Raw genomic sequence first — 22,046 nt, forward strand, 5'->3', positions numbered from 1 at the left:
GAGGCAGGAGGAAGAAGGACCCTGAAAGATCTTTAATGGGGTGGAGCAGCATATAACAAAATCAGTAATCAATTCCAAAGTGCATGGGTTGTATGTACCCTGTCCTAGGCGAGTGGCTTAGAGCACACAGGGAGGGTAAATGCTTCAGCTTCAGATACAGAGGAGTGAGTTCAGACATATCTGCTATAGCAGCTTTGTAAGCTGGCCTCATTTAATGATATAGCTGTCAGAGAGCATTTATTTTCAGTTACGCTCTTAGTGCTAATGAAATAATAAGGAATGAAACCACTGTAGAGTTAAAGAAAATTGGGATTAATGAAGAATTAGGTTCTCTCTGCTTCTCAGAGACAGTGGAAGCAAAATAAGTGCAAAGCAGTGTATCCGTTGCCAGCACTGATGCCCCTTTTATTCCCACCGTTTCCAAATAAGGGTGATAGATTTTCCAAGAAGTAGAGTGAGGATGGGCTATATCCACTTTTATGTTTTAGAGTCCTGTTTCTTTCTGTACTTAGTGCTTATGGTGTGAATTGGGGACAACAACTGAATTTTATGTGTTTCATTTAAATTGACAGCCTATGGATTGACCAAACCTTTTTTGTCAATGAATTGAAGAGAGAGAAATGAAGGGACTCAGTCCATCACAGCAGTGTGTCCCTAGAGACCTCTGTGTTCATGTCATACAATTCCACACGCTGGTGGTATGACCAAAGGGGGATTGTCTTTATTTTCTGTGCCTTATTTGTGAAATGAATTTTGTTGTTCCTCTGCTCACACAGACACACAGAGAGACAGAAGCACATGCCCACACACAGACCCACACAACCCCCTGCCTTTGCCAAACATCTGATTTCTTTGGCCAGGCTCAATTAAGGGAAGGATCCTAATCCATTTGTTCAGTACTTTTTCTTTGGAAGTGTCATGACTCTTGGAGTAGGGCACAGATTTGCGGCATTGGGTTCTCCATTGAACACGATTGTGTGTTTGCTGTAAGATTGTGGGTAAGAAGCTGCAGAGCTCTGTGTCTTACTTTAGAGATTTCCCAGTTTAGACATGACTGCGACCTTTTTGTGTATGCACTTTGTGCAAGGAGCTGTTTGCAATGCTGAAATGTCACGGTCTCTGTCTCTCTCTCATGTTGCAGTACACATCAAGTTCTTCTGGAGGAGAGAGCTCTTGTGAGGAAGGCAGAATGCGGAGGCCAACCCAGCTGAGGCCTTTCCACTCCAGAAACACGGTTGACCCAGACTTCCCTATTTTGCATTTGTCAAGTGATCCTGATTATTCATCCAGCAGTGAGCAGTCCTGTGACACCGTGATTTACGTTGGCCCCAATGGCACTGCCCTTTCTGATAAGGAACTGACAGATAATGAGGGTCCCCCTGACTTTGTTCCCATAGTTCCTGCTCTGCAAAAGACAAAAAATGAGGGCAGGTTGGAGGAAGTCAGTGAATCAGGGCCCAGCACATCTGAAAGAGACTGCCTGAAGTGCAACACCTTTGCAGAGCTCCAGGAGAGGCTAGATTGCATAGATGGCAGTGAAGAGACTGACAAATTTCCCTTTGAAGAGATGCCTGCCCAATTTAGCTCAGACCAGATGTCTAAGTGCTCTGTTTCAAGCCAGCTGGCAGAGCTTAGCCACTTACCAGAGTCAGATAAGGAAGATACGGTGCCAGAATGTCAGCATTCTGACAGAGAAGCCAAGGAAAATATAAATGCAACACCCAGCAAAACGAAGAGAAATCACTCCCCTGTTCCTTCTGGAGCTCTTACTAATGTTTCAACCCCTTCTTCTCCCAGGAGTGTAACGGGCAGCTCTAGCAAAGAGCTTAGCTCTTCTCAGTTAGCGCACAGCACCAGCTTGCAGAGCAGCAGAGAAGGTCTCAACACCTGTGGATTTGTGGAAGGCAAACCTCGGCCAATGGGTTCACCCCGGCTTGGCATTGCAAGCCTCTCAAAGACATCTGAGTACAAGCCACCAACTTCTCCTTCTCAAAGGTGCAAAGTCTATACGCAGAAAGGAGTCCTGCCCAGCTCCACTCCCCCACCAGCTCCCCTGAGTAAGGACACTGGGACAACATCTAGTGAATCTTTACTGCAGCCAGAACTCCGGACCCCACCTGCAGGCATGAGCCCTCAGATCATGAAGAAGTCAGTGACCTCCAGCAATGGGGATTTTGAGGAGACCATTCTTGATGAAAATCGGCAACAAAGCATTTCTCCAGAATCCAAGAAGGAGATTCTGAGCACCACCATGGTGACTGTGCAGCAGCCGTTAGAACTGAATGGAGAGGACGAGCTGGTGTTCACCCTTGTAGAAGAGCTAACCATTAGTGGTGTCCTTGACAATGGGCGCCCAACCAGTATCATCAGTTTTAACAGTGACTGCTCAGTGCAGGCTTTGGCCTCTGGGTCCAGGCCAGTCAGTATTATCAGCAGCATATCTGAAGATCTTGAATGTTACTCCAGTGCAGCTCCTGTGTCTGAAGTCAGCATCACACAGTTCCTTCCACTTCCAAAGTTGGGCCTGGATGACAAATGCCAGGATGATGGCAGCAGGCGCTCATCCATTAGCTCATGGTTGAGTGAAATGAGCACAGGGAGTGATGGTGAACAGTCATGTCACAGCTTTGTAGCCCAGGCATGCTATGGGCATGGGGAAGCAATGGCAGAACCCCCTGTCCCTGATTTTGCAAGCACCATACAAAGTGCCAGCATGATTTGTGTAAGTGACAAACAGAAGCCAGTGACTGACAACATGCTTATACTGTCAGAAATGGGGGAGGAAGCTTTCGGAAAAGTGCCACCCATCAAAGGATGTAAAATATCAGCTTTAGGGAAAACTACTGTCACAATTAAAAACACTGCAAGCCTCAGCAGCTGTGAAGGCTACATCCCAATGAAGACAAACATTACTGTTTATCCCTGTATTGCTGTTAATCCATACAAAGCACAAGACACTGATGATGCTGTATTGGCAGTAAGTGCAGACCCAAAAGTTGCTCATTCCCATGATGTGAAAGAATCCAGTTCTAAGAAAGATATAAAATTTGAAGACCCTTGGCTGAAGAGAGAAGAAGATGTAAAAAAGGACAGCTCTGGGAGCAGTGATGGGCCAGGGCCTGACATGGCTGCAGTTCCAGCCAAGCCCGAGCACAGCATAAAGCCATCCTCAGCAGACAGATTTAGCAACAGCAGTGGGGATGCCTCTATCTCCCCAGGCTCTGACAGTTTAAAGAGGATCGTGGATGGGTGTGAAGTGGCAGCGTCCAGCTCTGCAACCCAAAGCCCTGTTCATTCCACTGATGTCTTGAAGAGTGGCAGCCTCCCTCGAGGGCTCCTGAAAGCAAGCAAGCTGGAGGACTCTGACAGTCACCTCCATCCTCCTGCCACGGACAGCAGCGGAGTTGGCTCTCCTGCCCTCCTCCCATTTTCTAAGGCTAGCCTTGACAAGAAAATGGCCTCTCCCAAACACTGTGTCCTCACTCGTCCCAAAGGGACCCCTCCTCTGCCACCGGTGAGAAAGTCAAGCTTGGATCAGAAGAACAGAGCCAGCCCCCAGCACAGTGCAGCCAGCAGCACCACGAGCAGTCGCTCCAGCCAGCCCGGGTCCTGCCTGGCCAGCTGCCCTGAGGAGCTGAGTGCCAAACAAAAGGGCTCTGGCATCGACAGCAGTGGCAACAACAGCAGCAGCAAGCTCTTCAGTGCCAAACTGGAGCAGCTTGCCAGCAGGACCAACTCTCTTGGGAGGTCTGCAGGAAGCCACTATGAGTGTTTGTCACTGGAAAGAGCAGAAAGCCTGTCCTCTGTGAGCTCCAAAATGAGCCCTGGCAAAGACACCACCATGCCTAGGGCTGGAAGGAGCCTCAGCCGCAGTGTTATGTCCTCACCCACCAACTCGGGCCTCTCCCAGTCGGCAGGTGCCTCTCCGAAAGCCAGCCAGTCGAAGATCTCTGCAGTCAGCAAGCTCTTGCTGGCAAGTCCCAAGGCCCGCAGCCTGTCTGCCTCTGCCACCAAAACACTCAGCTTCTCGACCAAGTCTCTGCCTCAGTCTGTAGGGCAGAGCTCCAGTTTGCCTCCGAGTGGGAAGAACATGTCTTGGTCAACGCAGTCCCTCAGCAGAAACCGGGGCTCCAGTCTTGCTTCTAAATTGCCCCTTCGGGCCGTCAACGGGAGGATTTCGGAGCTGCTCCAGGGCAGCGCCAGTGCCAGAGGGTCACAGCTGCGGGGCAGCTCGGAGACAGACGAGCGCGGGGGCCTCCCGGGAGATGAGAAGCCGGCAGTTCACATGCTGCCTTCCCCTTATAGTAAGATCACCCCTCCTCGGAAACCTCACCGCTGCAGCAGTGGTCACGGGAGCGACAACAGCAGTGTCCTGAGCGGGGAGCTGCCCCCTGCCATGGGTAAAACAGCCCTCTTCTACCACAGTGGGGGGAGCAGCGGCTACGAGAGCATGATGAGGGACAGTGAGGCGACGGGGAGCGCCTCTTCAGCACAAGACTCCATGAGCGAGAACAGCAGCTCCATGAGCAGCAGGTGCCGAAGCCTCAAAAATCCAAAGAAACGATCAAATGCAGGTAAGCTTGTGGTGGTGTGAAAGAGAGATGCGGACCAAGAGCTAATTCCATACCAGCTATATCTCTTAGCAGAGAAGCGAGGCCAGGCTCCAAGTGTCCAAGGCTCCGAGTTTCTTCATCTTGCAACAGGCACAAATCCTGTGTGCTTACATTGCCTTGGCAATGGAGTCTCCCCTTCACTCATTTGACTTAGGTTTACTTCAAATGAACAGAAGAACAATTATCCCTACAACTGGTTAGTATTGCCAATGACAGCCACATTCAAGTATTTATTTATCCAGATATTCTTCTGATTTGATTCCAGAAAGGTGCCTTTGTGAGGTAGTGAAATGTAACTGTTACTCTTAAGAACTTTGGGCACAGACTTCCCTCTTGCTATGCACGTTTCACCAGCACAAGCCGAGAGCCTTGCTGAAGAGCAGTATCTGTTGTGAGCACTCTTCTGCTCCTTGTGCTCTGGATGCCCAAGGATGCAAGATGACCTGCACCAGAAACCACTGCTGAGTTCCTTCTTCACTAGAAGATGGGACAAAGTCATGCTCATGCACCTTGAAAGATGTCATCCTGCCTCTGAGACTCTTGGTTTTTAACTTTTGAGTTATGAGTCCTTTTTTTCCCAGTAATTTTTGATAACAAATAAAAATTATATTAATAATAATATATGGGAACTACTGCACTGAAGCACTTGCAAATCTGAAACCATTTTAGTCATCACAGAAAGGATCAGAAAGACTTAATCTTTGTTCAGATACAGTCCCCAGCAGCTTTCGTGCTATATAAGATGTTTTAATTAGATGGCAAGAGCCTCCTGTATCATACCAAGAGTCTGTGCAGTTGCAACTACTGTATCTTCCCATGAGAATAAGTTTTAGAAGTTTGCAGGGCAATGATGAGGAACATCCATCAGCTGGCCACCTTACCTTTTTCCTGAGTGCTGTTTTCCCAACCTAAAGTGTGAGTCCTGCCTAACCTCCTTTTGAAAAAAAATGCACACTGGCTTTGGAACTGGTATGCACAGGTATGTGCTACTTATCCTACAGCAGTGCTGGCTGTCCCAAATCTGTTATTCTCATAGAGCTCCTATTTCACCAGCCATTCCACTTGCTGGCATACTCACTTCTGGGATTCACTTGCAGTGAATGAACTGAGTAATGCATAACTCTCCCTTTCCTTATGTTCTTGACTGCGGTAGCAGAAAAAACAGGTGCAGCACAGATGTGAATACAATAGATACCACTATTAAAACCATATCCATAAGTACATGGCTGATTGTACCTGTTCAGGGGATGCATCTGAAAGTGATCACTCCACAGCACAGGCCAAGTGGTGAATTAATCTTTCTGAAGTTAACTTTGCATCCTATAAGGAAACCTCTTTCCTGTGTCTTCAGTTTATGTGGTAATAAATTGATTTTCCTGTTTCTGAAGAGCTGTTCCTCTAGCAGCTCCTTTCAAATATAAACCTTTTAATGGTAACAAGCAGGAAAAAGAAGTATGATTTGTATGTTGTGCAAAAGGAAAACAAAGCTGTTCACAGAGATGAATAGCATTTGTGGGTGTATATTGACAATTGGATTGTGTCCTGTAGAGGAGTTGCCTCTATAATATGGACTTCTTCCACAGGATGTTTAGATGCAAAAATGTATAAGGTTCTGTGAAAACAGGCAGCTGTGCAGGTGAGGGAAGAGAGAAATCTGCAATGTGGATTTTCCTTATTTGGCATTAGGGAACACCCTCCCTTCCCTAGGGCAAATACTTAAAAAAAAATACTCTGAGAAGAACTTCAGGCAGAACCTGCGGATTCTTTAGACAACAGAGTTCGCCCAAACCTAAATCAGCAGGAGGCCAGGATTAGTTTACCCTGATGCTCATTAAACTAGTTGTTTCATTTCACTTCTCTTTGCTTTGATAGCACATAGGAGGCTTGACAAGGCTATAGATATAACTGAGGAAAATCTTGCCTTTGTGTTGTAATTACAGAAGAGCTTCAGGTCCATTTTTTATATTTTAGATTAGGGTTTTATGTTTGCTCTCAACCTTGGCTTTCAATAACCCCCGTGTAGGACTTAACACTGTGTCAGTGGCCGTGAAAAGGTAGTTATGAAGAGAGGACTGTTTGAGACTCAGGTTTCAGGTTGCTCTCATAGCAGTCTGGAGGACACCGGTAGAGTAGAGGCTTTCCCATGATCTGTCCAGTCTTGAGACCACCTATCAGAGCAGTGATGCTGGTTTGTTGGGAGTGATGGGGCGAGCAGGAGCCTTTCCATAGCAGGGAACATGAACAGTCTAAGCTTTATCACTTTTTTACTGCTGTGTAAAGTCTGACCTGTCTTTTTCACCAAATACCATTTTTTTGCTGGCCAACAGATTAATCTCTTTATCCAAATTTCTTATGTGGTTTAGAACTTCTCTCCCTGGTCAGCAACTATGCAAATATTTACCCATTGCTGGACCTGAATCTCTGGGGTGGAGGATTTTCAGTGGAGGGCCTGTGGCCCTGGGAGTTGTCGGCCCTGGGAGTTGTCTGCCCCGATGGGCTTGGCATAGCCTGGCACCTTGGCCTCCCCCAAAGTAATTTTCAAAGCTTGTCTCTTAATTCGCCTGATTTGAAGAGATTCTGAGTGCATCCTCTCTGATACTTTACTTTTGAGGGTGCTTCCCTATATCAGCAAGTATTCCTGTATTGTTTTGAATGTCTTGAATTTGTGTATAAGTACAACCAAGGGTTTTATGGAAATTAAAAAAAACCAAACCAAAACAGAAACTTTACCACCTTCCATATCTCTAGCAGCAAACCACTGCCCAGAAATTAATAAGGCTTTACTTTCTTATAACCTATCTCCTGTTTGCATTTGGTCCTGCAGCAGTGAAATCATAATTCTGGTTTGATGTGTTTGATAATAGTATAATTTTTCACATGTCAGCAGATTTATGATGGCATAAAACCAGGATTATGACTTCAATGCAGGAGAACATGAAGGAGGAGCTTAGATATAAGGGAGAATAGAGCTGTTCAAAAAAATATTTTTATTGCATAATAAACAAAAAAAAACTGCAAAGATTTGCAATCTTTCATCCTCTGTAATATCTTCTTTCTACAGGTCTGTTCTAGTGTGAATGTTCTCTCTTAAGGAACACTTTTTAATGAAAAAGAGAGCAGACAAAGGTTCTGAGCTCTTAAAAAGACAGATATTATTTTAATACATAGTGTCAAGAGCATTGGACCTTTCCTGATTTGTGGTCACAGATCCACTGTGCTGTAATGGATATGGCACTATAGATATGCTCATTTCAGGTCAGGCAACTTGTCCACTTTATTTATGATTATTATTAACAGAAATGCTAGCTGTCGGACACGATCAACATGAATCAGCCCAAGGCCCCTGCAAGACGAGCTATAAAGAGTCTTTAAGAGAATCACCAGCAGCCCTGTCAGATCTCACAATTACTTTTGAAGTTCTGACACATTGGAGAGACATCATTTTTTTCTTGAGATTAAGATCTTGTCTTTCAGTGCTCTTAAGTGCATTATTTGTATGTGTAGGTGCTTCTGCCCTGGATGTCATACATGAAGCATCAGACCTACATTGACGGCTTTTGAAAGATAAAGCTAGTTCACTTCCTTCAGTGTTAGCCTTAGGTTAAATTTGGGGCTCTGCCTGCGTACCTGTACATTTCACAGACAGCCCAGTAGTGTGTACAAAATTAAAATAAAATAATTTTAAAAATACCTCTTGCATTCTGGTACCTCTTGAAAAATCGTGTGTTTACATCACGAAGCACATAAGCGTTTCCCCTGAAGCTATCTTATCCATTTAATAAACATTCCCATCTTTCTAGCATTTAACACTGGTCCTATAACATCATGTCAGCATATATTGCCCCAAAGTGACTGCTTATGGCAGAAACAGAGCTATTTAGCCCTGATCTATGGCTGTACATTTCACAGCTTTGTACAGTTGCTCTTTAATCCATCCTGTGGTGTAAGTATTATTCCAGACCCCATTTTACAGATGGAGAAATGAAGGCACAGTACTTGACTGACTTGCCCAATGCCTACAACTGAGAGCCAGATCCAGGATTAAATTACAGACACTCTTGACTCCTCCTAACCTGAACCTCAGCTGGCTTGGCTACAAACCCTCCCCTGCCGAACAGTGGAGAGGAGGGTTTCATGTGTTCCATCTATGCAACTATGTTTTCTCTGATTTCTTTGCTCACTCCATTAGCCTTTACCCTGTAAGAAATAATTGACATATCTGTCATATTTCTGGCTCTGCCTCTATAGTCTCCTCTCTCTTGGGTCAGCAGTGCTGTCTTGATCAGGGCACTGAAGTGTTAGGGCATTATTTGTACAGTTATCACTAGCACCAATTATATATTATTTTTAATTCCTCAGAAATTTCAAGTGCAATGTGCCATTACTATTCCATGAAAAGACATTGACAAGGGTGCTTTTATAGTACATAGCCCTTTGTGTGATCAGGAAACGCATTTTGTCTGAACTCTCTTTTACCAAAGCCATATTTGTATCCTGGGAACACTACAGGCAGATGGGGTGGCAGATTAGGACTTGCAAGATCTATGTTGTATTCTCTGGTGTGCTGCTGGTTCGCTGTATCACCTTGGGCAGACTGTGTAATTTCTATGTTCCCTGGTTACCAGCTCACAAAACTCGATAATGGTGGTGCGAAAAAAGTAACAGCAGGGTCCTTAGATCAGAAGTGTTACCTACCTGCTTTTTGCTGTTTTGCTTTGGTTGTTAGCATATTTTCCCCAGTTTAGTTTGGTTGTACATGGGAGTTACTCTAAAATAATTCTCAGGGCAAAACGTGACTAGATGATTTCAGAGATGCAGCTTTGGTGCCAGCTCCAGGTCCTGCCTGCTGTCAGCTAACAGCAAAGCATGAGCCCAGGCTCTGATGAAGTTTACCCAGTAAAGCCAGGCCTTGTTCACGTTTCCATGTGCTTTGCACGCATGCCTTGTTTCTGCCTCTTACCTCCCTCTCCTACAGATGATATTTACCAGTTCCTGCCCCTTACACCTGTAAGACCTTCCCTGGGTACAGCAGAATGGGAAGGACTTCGAGATGATTCATCACAGATGAGGCTTTCCGTGGAGACCACAGAGATCTTTCTGAGGCTGCTTTTTTTCCTGTTGCCTGTGGGAAAAGAGTGGGGTGCTCAAGAGAGTCCCCATCCCACGTGACATCAAGTTAGACCTAAGGGCTGCAGTGTGTATCGCTGCTGGCAGAACTGTGCTGAGATGGGACAGACCTCTGCAAAGGAGAGTGTCTCCTTCGATTTCTTCAGTTGAGGTTCTTTGGAGCTGAGTCTGAACCTGGAGCTTTACTGGAGCTGGTGCTGGTGCCAGCAGGGTGGGACACTCCAGGCAGTGCTTGTGGAGCAGCAGGGGTGCAGCAGCCAGGGTAGTGCAACAGTGGGGACCACTGCCTGCCTGCTGGGGTGCACAGACCCGCTCACAGGGGCAAGGACACGGGACTTGGGCATGTGAGCCCTGTGGGAGGGAAGAAAGGAGACTGTCAAAGAGGTGAGGCTCAGGGGAGAGACTCCTTGTATGTAAAGTGCTGTCAAGTTGTGCCCGTCTTGCCCAGTTCAGCCTTCCTGATCATTGAATATCAGTGAGCTTCAGAAAAGAAATATCTAAGGGATGGTATTGGTAGTGAGGCCAAGTCTGGACAAGACTGTGGGAAAATCAGGGTTGCTGACTTCCTGAAATTTAAACCAGTGCCCTATGCTGCAGTTGTATATCTCAACATTTGCAGGACCCTGCTCTTGTCAGTCCAGGACAGGCTTTGCGTGTGTGTATGTGTATGTGTGTGCACACGCTTTAATCTTCTTTGCATGGGGAACCTGCCTGACTACAGATAATTAAAGATTCCTGCTGCAGCATTTTATGGCTTTTGCAGTAAAGTTTCATGACTCCTTGCGGCTCTTCCTCAGTAGTAAGTTTTGCCACCAAAGCAGAGCAAATTGCTACATGATTTTAAACACTTTAATAAAAAGACAGACTGTTAAGACATGACAATAATTATCTACAATTAGAGTCCCTTTTTCTCTCTCACTTGTGCACTCTGGATTTCACTGGGGGGATGATTTCAAAGATGGAGATTTAGAGGTTCCTGGAAGGCCCTGAAAACTCTACATTCAAACACATTCACTCTCTAGAAGCACTTAGCCCTGCCTACGAAAGCAGCAGAAAAAGCCAGAGGCTAAATCCACAGGCTGTAAATAATGAAAGTCCATCTCTAACCAATATCGCAAAGCATCACGTTTTGAAACATAGCCAAAATTATAATGATGAAACAAAACACCAACAAAAAGAATCTGAGCTTTTCTTCTTGAATCCAAGTGAAATGGAATTTGGTTCATGTTTAGACTGCCTAAGGCACAGTGTGGGGAGCTGAAAATTGCCTTTTGTATCACAAAGCCGTAGGGCATCTCCAGTGTTTCTACTTTAACTTGCTTACAAGTGATGGTAGCTAATTGATATCCTGCATTATACCTTTACCATGACAAAGGAATTTAGAATTATATAGCAAAATGCTGTTTGCATTCAGGTAACCACTTTATGCATGTGACTGCTGGCTGGACAGCCCTGTGGGGAGCAGAGGGAGGGGAAGGGTAGACTTCAGCTCCAATTTTTTTTGTTCATTAAAACAACAGCATTGATTTTCCCAGGTCAAAGCCAGGCCATTTCATGCAGCAAATCTGTGTTGAAAGGGATCAGAGTAATCATTTTTTACACGCTTGACTACTGCATGCCAGCACTGAGCTTTCAGCCACATGCACATAGGAATGATTTAATAGAGGAAATGGCAGCAGGCTATTGTGCACGGTGAAGGCTCCATGCAACATGCATGACTGAGTTGCACACCATTAGGCTGAGTGTAAATAAAACCTGGTCCTGACACTACCACAGAATTAGCTCACTGGAATGCCTCCACCACTGTCCTGTTGGGAGTGAACGCTCTGGCTGCTTGAGCCCCTTCCCCCTTCAGCCTCTGCCTTTGCTACCCAAGCGACTGGTGCAGCTATTCAAGACTGTAGTAACAATAGCCAGCTCCCGAAATAATGCCACAATGCTGACAAATACCTATTAAACCAAAATCCAGCCCAAAGTGAGATAAATATTTAGAGTAGACTCTGGTCATTTTTTTCTAGTGATTGTGAGTGCTGAAAATTCATCTCTGGTGATGTGCATCTTCCCTGGAGTGTCTCCCAGATTACTTGTCAACCTGCCACACTGCAGGAGGGCTGCTTCCTGATCAGTGCTCATTCACCGGCTCTATACTGCCCTGAAAAGCTTATTTTAAAATGAGACAGCAATTCAAGAAGCAAGGTTAAGAAATGAATGGGGTGGGTAGAAAAAAATTAGGAGTGGGCTGTGCCTCAGCATGTTCCTTATACCAGTACAGAAACAACATATCTAGTATAGGTATCGACAGAAGATTATATACATAGGTTGCTTTATTCCTATGTATAACAAGCAGAGCTTTCTAGCCTCAAGTGTCCTGGTACTTCTTATTAATTCACAACATCAGGATTATGTATAAGTCAGCACAGAATACGGCCTGAATTATTTTACAGTGGAGTCAACATAGAATATTTTTTTCTGAATGATGGATCCTGTCAGTGTTTCCTGTTCAGGGTTCAGCTGCAACATGGTTCTTCCTATGTAATCTGAGTTGCCAGGATGAGTGAATGCTGTTTAGATTTTTTGGCACTAAATGCCTGGATTCTTTGGAGTACTAACCTCAAGATGGGCACCCAAAATACTTCTGGTGAAGTCTCCACACCATCAGAGGTGCCTTCCACTTGAAAGCATTGGCAATGTTGTCAGTAATTGGGAGGGGAACACTGCAAACTGTACAAAAATCTAAGGAGTATATAGCTATGTGCTCTGCACTGGGAAAAGTGCACTATAGAATAATTTAGAGGAAAGGAGGTCAAAGAAATGGGAAGGAGTTGGTTCAGTCATGGACAATTGCCCATGAGGGCAGATCCCATTAGGAAATGGGAGTGAGAGAAGCTGGCACTGCATTTTCAACTCAAACAAAGGAGGAGCCTCATTGTCAGACAGTGAGGAGCAGCAGGGGAAACAGGACAGGTCATCTTTCCAGTAAGCAAACAGTTTGGTGCTACATTTCAGTTTGATGCTATTGCTGCTGGAAACACAGTATTTCTTGGAAATTAAGCCACAGAAGGAATGGTGGGAGCTTAGGGGTACTGCTCTGCTTTTCCAGGATTGTTTTTTGTCATCATCTTCAGTTTGGATGGATTCTCTACTAAGAAAAAAAAAACAACCAACCCAAAATGCTGAACAACAGGTTCTGTATAGAAAGGCAATTTTACTTCCCATAACATTAGGTGCAGTGGGGAATAGCTTTGGCTCCACATCTTGCCATTGAGCACACACTATAAACTTCTGAAATTATGACATATCAAGTTACAGTTTCATTTTCTGTTTGACACAGCTTGAGATTTCCAGGACGGCAGTTGTTTTGCATCCCATTCAGATGTAACCTGCTTTGAAGAGATATGCATCAGGCTTCTTTTCATGAAGATTTTGCATTTATTATACTTTTTGCCTTTACCTTTTTCACAGAAAAGATGCTCAGTCTGGAATGTGTGCTTGGAAAGCAGTCTAAGGAGAACACTCCAAAATATACAGTACTTAAGCAAGTCCAGACATCTTAGAGTTTTTACCTTGGTCAACACATACTTTTATGAGCACACATCCTTACGCAGTTGGGCAATTTTGCTGAGGTCAGTGAGTCTTCTTATCCTTAAAGTTACCCTTACAAACCTAGCTGCCTTGGTCTGGGTTTCTAATACCTTTAAGACTTCTCTGGGCTTATCTTTGCTGAAGTATTTTGTAGCTTCAGTGCCACTCTTCTGCTTTCACCCTGCACACCTTCACTGCTGTCTCACTCCCTTTATCTTAATTTTAACCTGGCCAAACCTTAACCTATAGCTCAAGGTGGAGCAACAGATCTGTTGTGAAAGCAAGTCTTGTATTCTCTGCATTTTCAGGGCTATGTCGCAGTCTGATTTTTCATACTAAAGCTAGGCTCAAGAGGGGTTATTCTGAGTGTGGATAAATTCAAGCTAAGGGAAAAACATATCCTATAAGACATTTAGCAAATGGCCTGTTGCTTTGCAGGCCACGTGGTCATATATGAAAGTGTCATTCTGTCCTGGGCTCACCTTAAAGGATTTATTTCAGATCGATTTTTCTATAATTCTCTTTTTTCAATGGAGGAATTAATCCCATTTACATGGCAGGAGGGTCAGCGGGTTTGCTGAGGTGCTGGGCAGGGTGCATGGGAGGGACCTGCCGAGAACTGCTCCTGCTGAGCGCCCAGACTGCCCACTGCTTTTGTGAGCCATGTGTGGGGAAGGAGAGGAGTGGTGCCCTCTAATTTCTACAAAATATTTATTATACAGTCAAAATTTATGAGATACTAACCCTATCAAGTGCTTCCAATACATTTGGGACTTCAAATGGGTATTTTCTGTGTAAATGGAAAACTGTATTCATTTTAACAATTTAGTGTTTTGTGTCTGCATGTTGATACAGATGAGCAAGCTGTCAGCTGCTTTGTGACACTCACCCTGAAGCTCTGCTTTGGCTGTGTCTTCTTACTGTTCCCAATTAAGGTGAAATCAGAAAAAAACAAAGACTAAATAGAGGTCAGTGGCAGGAGTCTCCTGTCAAAAAACACAATTGTTTTCTGTATGTGGACTAATAAACAGCCTATTAATGAGTGCATGTTTAGAATAAACTAAATTTGATTTTGCCTTACTGTAACGATGCAGGAGATCTTTCATTTCACTTATTCCCAAAGCACTCTTAACCTCACATAAATCATCCTGAGTCAGCATTCAGTTCTCAAACAAAAAGACATCCCTCTTTCTCTTCCTTGTCTGCCTCACACGCAGACATGCCCACTGCGCTGGGGCAGGGAGACCTGCATGGGCGGCCTCTGTGTCCCCAAGGAGCCCCTGGGCGGCCGGCAGCGAGCCTGCCCACCTCAGGGGGCTCTGCCCTGCTCCACTGAGAGCTTTGTTGTGATAACCCACGGGCTATACAGGCACAGGCTCTGGCTAGAAAAACATAATGAGCTCCTGTTGGCGCATCTCCTGCCGCTGCCGTAGTCTCCGCCGCCTCTTCTGCGAGGGGCAAGTGCTGTTAGCTGTGGCCTCAGGTTGGAGCCCTCCTCCTAGACCACAGGCTTCTCTTTCTCATTGAATCAAATGGATATGAGTGGGAGCTAAATGCAAAGATATTTACCATCATCCCTGTAATTTATACACTAGTGGCATCTGTTTTGCTTTGCTTCAAAGAGCCTGATGCTGTTCTTCTGGAAAGGTGAATTGGAGCCGTTCACCTGCATTCCCAGCGTGTCTCAGACCTGGGCTTTGGCTCTGGTTGGAGATGCAGTTTTTTCCAGTGGGGATGGTTTCAAAGTGCCCCATTACACAGGAAGGTGGTGCTAACAGCCACAGTGGGAAAAAAAAGAAAGAGGGAAGAAAAAATGGAAGAAAATCAAAGATCACAGAAAAAAGCACTACTTCAGTCATAATTCAGCCATGCATGGGAGAGCTGGACAGAAGGAATTTCCAGTCTGCTCAGCTGCTTCCTTGAAATGCTAGAGCTAGTCTGTAGGCATGACATGAAAGGAGATGTGACCATCAGTGCAGGGCTCAAAGTAAAAAGATTTAGCAGCACTCAGCTTTTAAGTATTGCAGGCTCTAAAAGTTGATGGGCAACAAAGATAGGAAAGAGATTGCTTTTGCATTCAAAATTTGAAAGACTGCTGCTATGAAACCCCATGGCCAAAAGCCTAAAAGAGTATTTAATACCTAAATCCTTTTGGTCTTGATTGACAACAAGGATGTACTCAGTGCCTGTCACATCTAAGCAAGTGGAGGGCTCGTGTCCCAGAAAGGGCTGAGCCCCTTGCAGGATCTCTACCTGCAGGTAACAAAGTTTACTTGTCCACCACCCAGTCTCACCTCCCTTCAAGTACGCAGCTGCTCTCAGCATTTGGATGCCTTTTTCTAGCATCGCTGACAAGAGTCACTCTCAGCATTGCAGTTCGTTGGGGTCTTCCCAAACTGTGGGTTGCTTTTCAGCTATGGTAGTGGCTCAAGTCTTGCTTTCATTTTATTGAGAACCGATTCTTCTCTTGATTAGTCAGTTTAATCTAGAGATTAACTGAAATGCATTCAAGGTAAGTGAATATTGACATTGACTTCCAGTGACTGGTACCACAGATCTAAGATAACTCCTACTTACTGGTATTTGTAAGACTTCATTTGTTCTGGCATGGGCTTTTTTGCTGGGCTGCAGTTTGAGTAGTAGATACAACTGCAATACATGTCATAGGATGAGCAGTCCAGATCTCAAGCTGTTTGGTGTAAAGGGGCCTTATAGACCTCCCTGTCTATTTGCCTGGCCTGTGCTCTCCATTTCTTGCATAGAGTTATCTCAGATTCATTCAGATAAAAGCTTTGTAGAGTAGGCTTTCCCACTGCACAGCAAGATAGACCATTCTCATCCATTTCAGAGCTAGTATTTACAGGTTAATTACCGGTTACTAACTGCTGGTTTCTAGCACAAACTACTGCACTCAGAATTCAATGGGATAAGATGTGATAGTTTGCAAAGCTGGCAGAGAATCATACTCCCATGAATGAAACTAGACAATGCTCTGTTACTTGAAAATAAAAAAACCAATACAATCAATAGATATTTTTGTTTTGGGTTTATTCTGTTTGGTTTGTTGGTGGTTTTTTTTGTTTGTTTGTTTGTTTTGACAGACATGTTAAAACTATTTACATTCAAGTTGCAATATATGTAGTGCTGGAGATTCCTCTAAATGATTTTATCTTGTTTTTAAAATAAAATCTGTGTGATCATTCTGCATCCCTTCCCTGCTGGCATAAGTTTTGTTCTTGCAGCCAAGAGAGTCATTTAATAGTTTCATTCAAACTTGCTGGCTCTGGCTTTTGTTTTTGTTTTCTCCCATCCCTTCCATTCCTGCTGTCTCCTAGGGGAGACCCTGCAGGAGTTGTCAGCTACAAAACTTTTTCTTAAAAGTACACAGCCGTTGCTCTGATTGTGCTAAACCAAGCAAAGAAATGTAACCAGTTGTTTTTCTTTTTTGTTTGAGCCATGTGCTCAGCTTCCTTGCTGCTGCCATCAGGCCAATGAGGTACATTTTCTCCCTTGCTTTACCTTAGGCCCCGACTTGGCAAATCACACGTCAGATGCTTTCCATATGGTGCAGGCTTTATCAGCCATGGTACATTTTCAGCTATTGCAGATCTCCCATCCGCTGTGTGGGTGTTGTAAAGCGGGGTGTGTGTGCACGAGCACTAGCACTGAAGCAGTCACAATGACTAACCCTTCTGCCAGCCTGTCAGTCTTGCTGCATTCTTGCCCATCACTAGTGCTGCAGGAAGTGCATCAGCGGGAAGTGTTTTAGAAGAATATTCTACTGAATGGTGACAAGACCGATGCAACTTCGGTGGCAGCCACCAAGCTTGGATGTACTTACTGCAGGAGTTTTGTCCTCTTTAGTGGTTTTACTGCTGTGGCTCAGCCTACAGTGGTGTTATGGAAAGGACTAGGTGGCGGTATACTGGCATTCAACTCCAGTGGTATTTGTACTGTGATTAAAAAAACCCACAAAACCGCACCTCCCCTGGGGATGATCTATGCAGAGGCTGGCTGATGCTTGTCCATAGGCTGTAAGGACCAATTCCAGTAAAGAGATAGGAAATCAGTGCTAGATCAGTTCCAACCTGCTGCTCAGGTCCTTTTTTTGGCACACTTGTACACACTGAGACCTGAGTAAAGGGAAACAGGCACAAGCTCTGGAAACTTTAGGGTGCATATGCCCTCTGAGAATCAAATCCTGAAGTCAGGCAGCAAAGAACATGTGAGGATCTGACTCATGGTGAGCATGTAAAGCACATCCCAGCTACAGCTCACCTGAACTTCTGTGTCCCCCCCTCTCCCGGGTTTTCACTCCATTTTCTTCTGTGTGTAAGAAAGCTGAATATATATAGTTTGTAGGCACATCTCTGCAGACAGAGCAGAAAGGAGAGGCAGTAACTGTGCTGACATGAAATGGCAATTTCTGCATTTGCAGGTTCACAGAGACGGAGGCTTATTCCAGCTTTATCGCTTGACACCACTTCCCCAGCAAGGAAGCCTGCCAACAGCCCCGGGGTGCGCTGGGTGGATGGGCCCCTGCGAAGCGGGCAGAGGGGGCTGGGGGAGCCCTTCGAGATCAAAGTCTATGAGATAGATGATGTGGAGAGGCTCCAGCGGCGACGAGGTGGGGACAGCAAGGTGAGTGCAAGCCAAGTAATTAGTCTCCCTCCTCCTGCAGGGTGTGAGAGGGGGAATTCAGATTATGCAGTCAGAATTGTGTAGTATTGTATGTGGTTAACTCAACAGGCAGCAAAACCTTTACTCTCACTTAAGTGCAGTTATGACTCAAGTTATACCTTCTTCTATAGCAACTAACAGACATTAGTACCTTGCATTTTTTTCCCCTTGCTTATAGTCTTGATGGCTCCCGTGCTCCAGTATCTTGCCACATCTGTCCTTCAAGGCAGCAATGGTGCCTCAAGTGCTGTGATGGTATTGTTTTCAGGATATCTAATGTCTTCTCTCTAACAAAGTTGTTCCCGTCAACCTCAGGCCTTCAAATTTACAAAACCTATGGAATCGTAAAGGTCAGCTCCTGAGAGGTGTGATCAGGAAGAGTATCTGAAACTGGTAAAATAGCACCAATTTTAGAGTAACTGTGGACATATATTTTACTGTTATTTTAAGGCACTTTTACTTCCCACCCCCTGTCACTTGTTCAGGCTGTTTGTTATGTTATTCACTGATACGGTTTTGTTGGGGTGGTGTTTCCACTGTACTTCACGCACATGGCAGAGCTTTTCTACAGAGCAGAAGGCAGAACACTGTTGAGACCTTCACACTGGTTGGAGAAGGATAGTTCTGGCATTGAGAATGCTCCCATGCTAGCAAGGGTGGCACAGCCCTCACCATGGGCTTGCTTACTGCACACCTTGATGGCTGCCAGCCCTCAGAAGTCATGCAAGGCCAGGTTGTTACTGTGTCCCATATCTTTAATAGAAAATATGTCTTCTTTATCAACAAATGTGAATTGCTAGAGCTTTTCATAACATATTCCCTTTGTTTAAGGATGTTTTAAATTTGATGTTGCTACCAGTTCTTGTATTTTATAACATGACTACTGAAATTCCTATGCTCCAAGCACAGAGATGTATTTAGGTTTTTAATACAGCAAGCAATGGATTTCCTTTTCCCCAAGAGCTTAGATTTTCTTAGCCAGACTTCTGGTGACAAAAGCCAGAAATGTTTTGCTACAGTTAATCTGATTTCAAGATGCTGCCTGTTATTAATTATTATGGTTTGTTATTAACTATCATTGCTAAGTCTCCAAAGCTCACTGATGGAAAACATCAAAACCAAACAAAAGCAATAAAAATAAAACAGATGATAGATGATTTCATGCAGTGATTCATACACTTTCCAGAGTAAATAGCTTATTGTCAGTATTATTGATTGGAAGATCATTTGACTGAATGGATATGGGTTTTCTTTCTCCTCTTCACCTATTTTTTTTCCTGCTCCTTTTCCTGGTTGGCAGGAGGTGATATGTTTCAATGCCAAGCTGAAGATACTGGAGCATCGCCAGCAGAGAATTGCTGAGGTCAAGGCCAAGTATGAGTGGTTAATGAGAGAACTGGAGGTGACCAAACAGTACCTGATGCTGGATCCTAATAAATGGCTCAGTGAATGTAAGAACATCATTTCATTGCCTGGACTCAGAGGTGTCCTTTAGTTTATTCATGGCGGGGGACAAAGGGGAGTAGAAATATTTGCTAAGAATGAGATGTGAGCTACCTACTGTGTTTGTTAACTAAAATGAACCGACACATGACCTAAGGGCAAGTTTTAGATTGACTGTATTTCTAGAACTAGTCCTTATAATTCTTATCAAGTGATGACAGTAGAACTGAACAATCCTTTTTGCCTGAGAGCTGAATGTTGAAATGGTACAGCATTGTAGTGGTGAATATTGCCATTGGTAGATTAATGTTCATGCGTTTCACTCCACAGCTCCCGAAAATGAGATTTTTTTTTTTTTTTTTGGCCTCAGATCACTCAGACATATGAGCAATATTATAAATCTGCTCTTCTACCACAAAATAACACTGTGAAGCAAACTTGTCCCATGGCACCAGTGAGTTTACATGAAAAATGAATTTGGCCCATTTTTTGTAACTATAGATGTGTAAAGTTCAGAGAGCTTAAAGGATATTCACATTCAAATGAAGAAGGACCTCAACACCTCAGAGGAAAAAAGATAAAGAGTACTGCAGTAATTGTACAACAATCTTTAGTATTAGCAGGTGGCAAGCTCATATCAAAGAGTTCTAGAAAACAAATTAAAAAAAAAACCAAAAACCATTTTCAATTTATTTAGGATAACTGCAGGTGGCAAAAGGAGGTCAGCTGGTGTGTTCTCTTAAAGTATGCTAACTCTTTGACAGCTGCCATAAGTTAACGTTAGGTTGGTATGTCCTGCAATACAACCACAGTATATGGTATACGATTCAGGAATGCCATTAGGGAAGAGAGGTAAAAAGATCAGCTTTAAAGGGAACAGAGAATTTGCCATACCTTGCTGTCTGCTTACTCCATGATGCTTTTGCACCTGATCCAGTGTGACAGAGGCAAAAAGCCTCAAGGGCAGCACAGACCTCAGGGATAAGATGGGAGGTGCTGGCTCCAACATCGTATCATGCTCGGCTCCCATGGAAGCCGCTGCCCGTGGGTCCCTGGCAGCACAGGGACACCTGTGTTGGAGTGATTGACATGTACACCTTCCTTTGCCACTCTTGAGTGGTCTAGTGAGAATCACATGGAATAGGGAGAGGTGTGAGGAGCAAGGAGGCTAGAGGCTGGTTTCTAACTCTGGGTTCTGAATTCAGCAAAGGACTTGTCTTCTCCATGCAGAGCACCTATTTGAATCTCCTTCTGGTTAGTGGAATGTGTGAGAGTCAATACATCTCATGCACATGCCTTGAATAGGGATGACTTTAGGTGTGTGCTTAGTATTCAGAATTTCCTTAAGCATGGGGCTGAAGCAGACCCTGAATGCAAACAATCAAAATAATTCTAAATAGATTTAACTTGGCCTGTTTTACACCTTATTGCTAAATTTCCCCATCAAGTTCAACCTCTGTGTTCCTTATGGGCATGAAGGTTAACCTGAAGCCTACAGGTGTCATGTGCCAGCCAGTTTCTCTGCAGTGAGCCATGTGGTTGCTGGAAGAATAGTTCTAGTGGCTTTTCTTGGGGAAATATGCTGGAGTGTGGCAAGTCATCTGGAGAAGATGGCAGAGCATATTACTCAAGAAAGCATCCAATGCAATCTTAGTATTATTGTTCACTATGGGCAAGTTGCTGTGCCATTTCTATAGCCATTAAACAGAAAAGGCAACTTAAAATGAAAGGGCAAGCCAGAGATGATGATGTATGTAGTACATCATGGGTTTGAAGAATTGAATTAGCTCTGTCTCTCCCACCAACCAGCACTGACTGGGTTTTTTCTGCTTTTCCTATCTGTGTGTTTTCTTTCTGACAGTTGATCTGGAGCAGGTATTTGAGCTTGATTCTCTGGAATACCTGGAGGCCCTAGAATGTGTGACTGAGCGTTTAGAAAACCGTGTCAACTTCTGCAAGGCCCATCTCATGATGATCACCTGTTTTGACATCACCTCTAGACGCCGATAAAGAGCGAACCACAAGAGAATTTCAATGCACATCTCTGCCATCCTCCTTTTCCCTTCTGAATAGCATCCCAAAGACAACAGAATGAGGATGAAGGTTGGAGTCAAGTCTCAACTGTGTGTATGAGAGATTTGCTTTACTATACAGAAGAGTAGTATTAAAAAAAACACAGGACAAGCATGAAAAATGGAGATATTAGGTTGTTGATTCTCTTAGCCTAAAAGAGCACTTTGAGGAACCTTTAAGGACATGTGTGTAAATAAGTACTGCTGGCAGAAGACACTTCTTTCCCTGCGTTAGCTGAGGGAGGAGGAAAGGTGGTTGTAGGAATTCCATTGAGAGGTTCATTAAAAGAAAACCTATCCAGAAAAACTGTTTAAGTGCCTTGCAAATCTTTATTATCCAAACATTTATGTTCATACTTTATTGTGTACAGATGGTGCTAGTCAAGAAAAGAAAAAGGAAAAAAAACAAACACACTTTTGAAATGTATTTACAGCTTGTTTTTCTCTTGGTGTTTTCTCCTATTTCAGACTTGCTGTTTCTAAGTAACTTGTGTTTGTAGAGATATTTCCTAATCAGTACAACATATGA

The 22,046-nt window shown here is 44.2% G+C and overlaps 1 protein-coding gene across 1 annotated transcript in view; it reads left to right on the plus strand.

The window, feature by feature from the left end:
- The window catches only part of KIF26B (kinesin family member 26B), a gene marked incomplete at both ends in the record, with an annotated part of 294,143 nt that extends 272,688 nt beyond the window's left edge, over positions 1–21,455 (plus strand). Inside the window, 4 exons of the mRNA XM_080342992.1 lie at positions 1,142–4,574; positions 17,761–17,963; positions 19,303–19,453; positions 21,307–21,455. Coding sequence (XP_080199118.1) covers positions 1,142–4,574; positions 17,761–17,963; positions 19,303–19,453; positions 21,307–21,455 — 3,936 coding nt within the window. The remainder of the gene's footprint in view (positions 1–1,141; positions 4,575–17,760; positions 17,964–19,302; positions 19,454–21,306) is intronic.
- Positions 21,456–22,046: the final 591 nt, after the last annotated feature.

The sequence above is a fragment of the Nesoenas mayeri genome, assembly GCF_963082525.1.
Source record: "Nesoenas mayeri genome assembly, chromosome: 3".
Taxonomy (NCBI): domain Eukaryota; kingdom Metazoa; phylum Chordata; class Aves; order Columbiformes; family Columbidae; genus Nesoenas; species Nesoenas mayeri.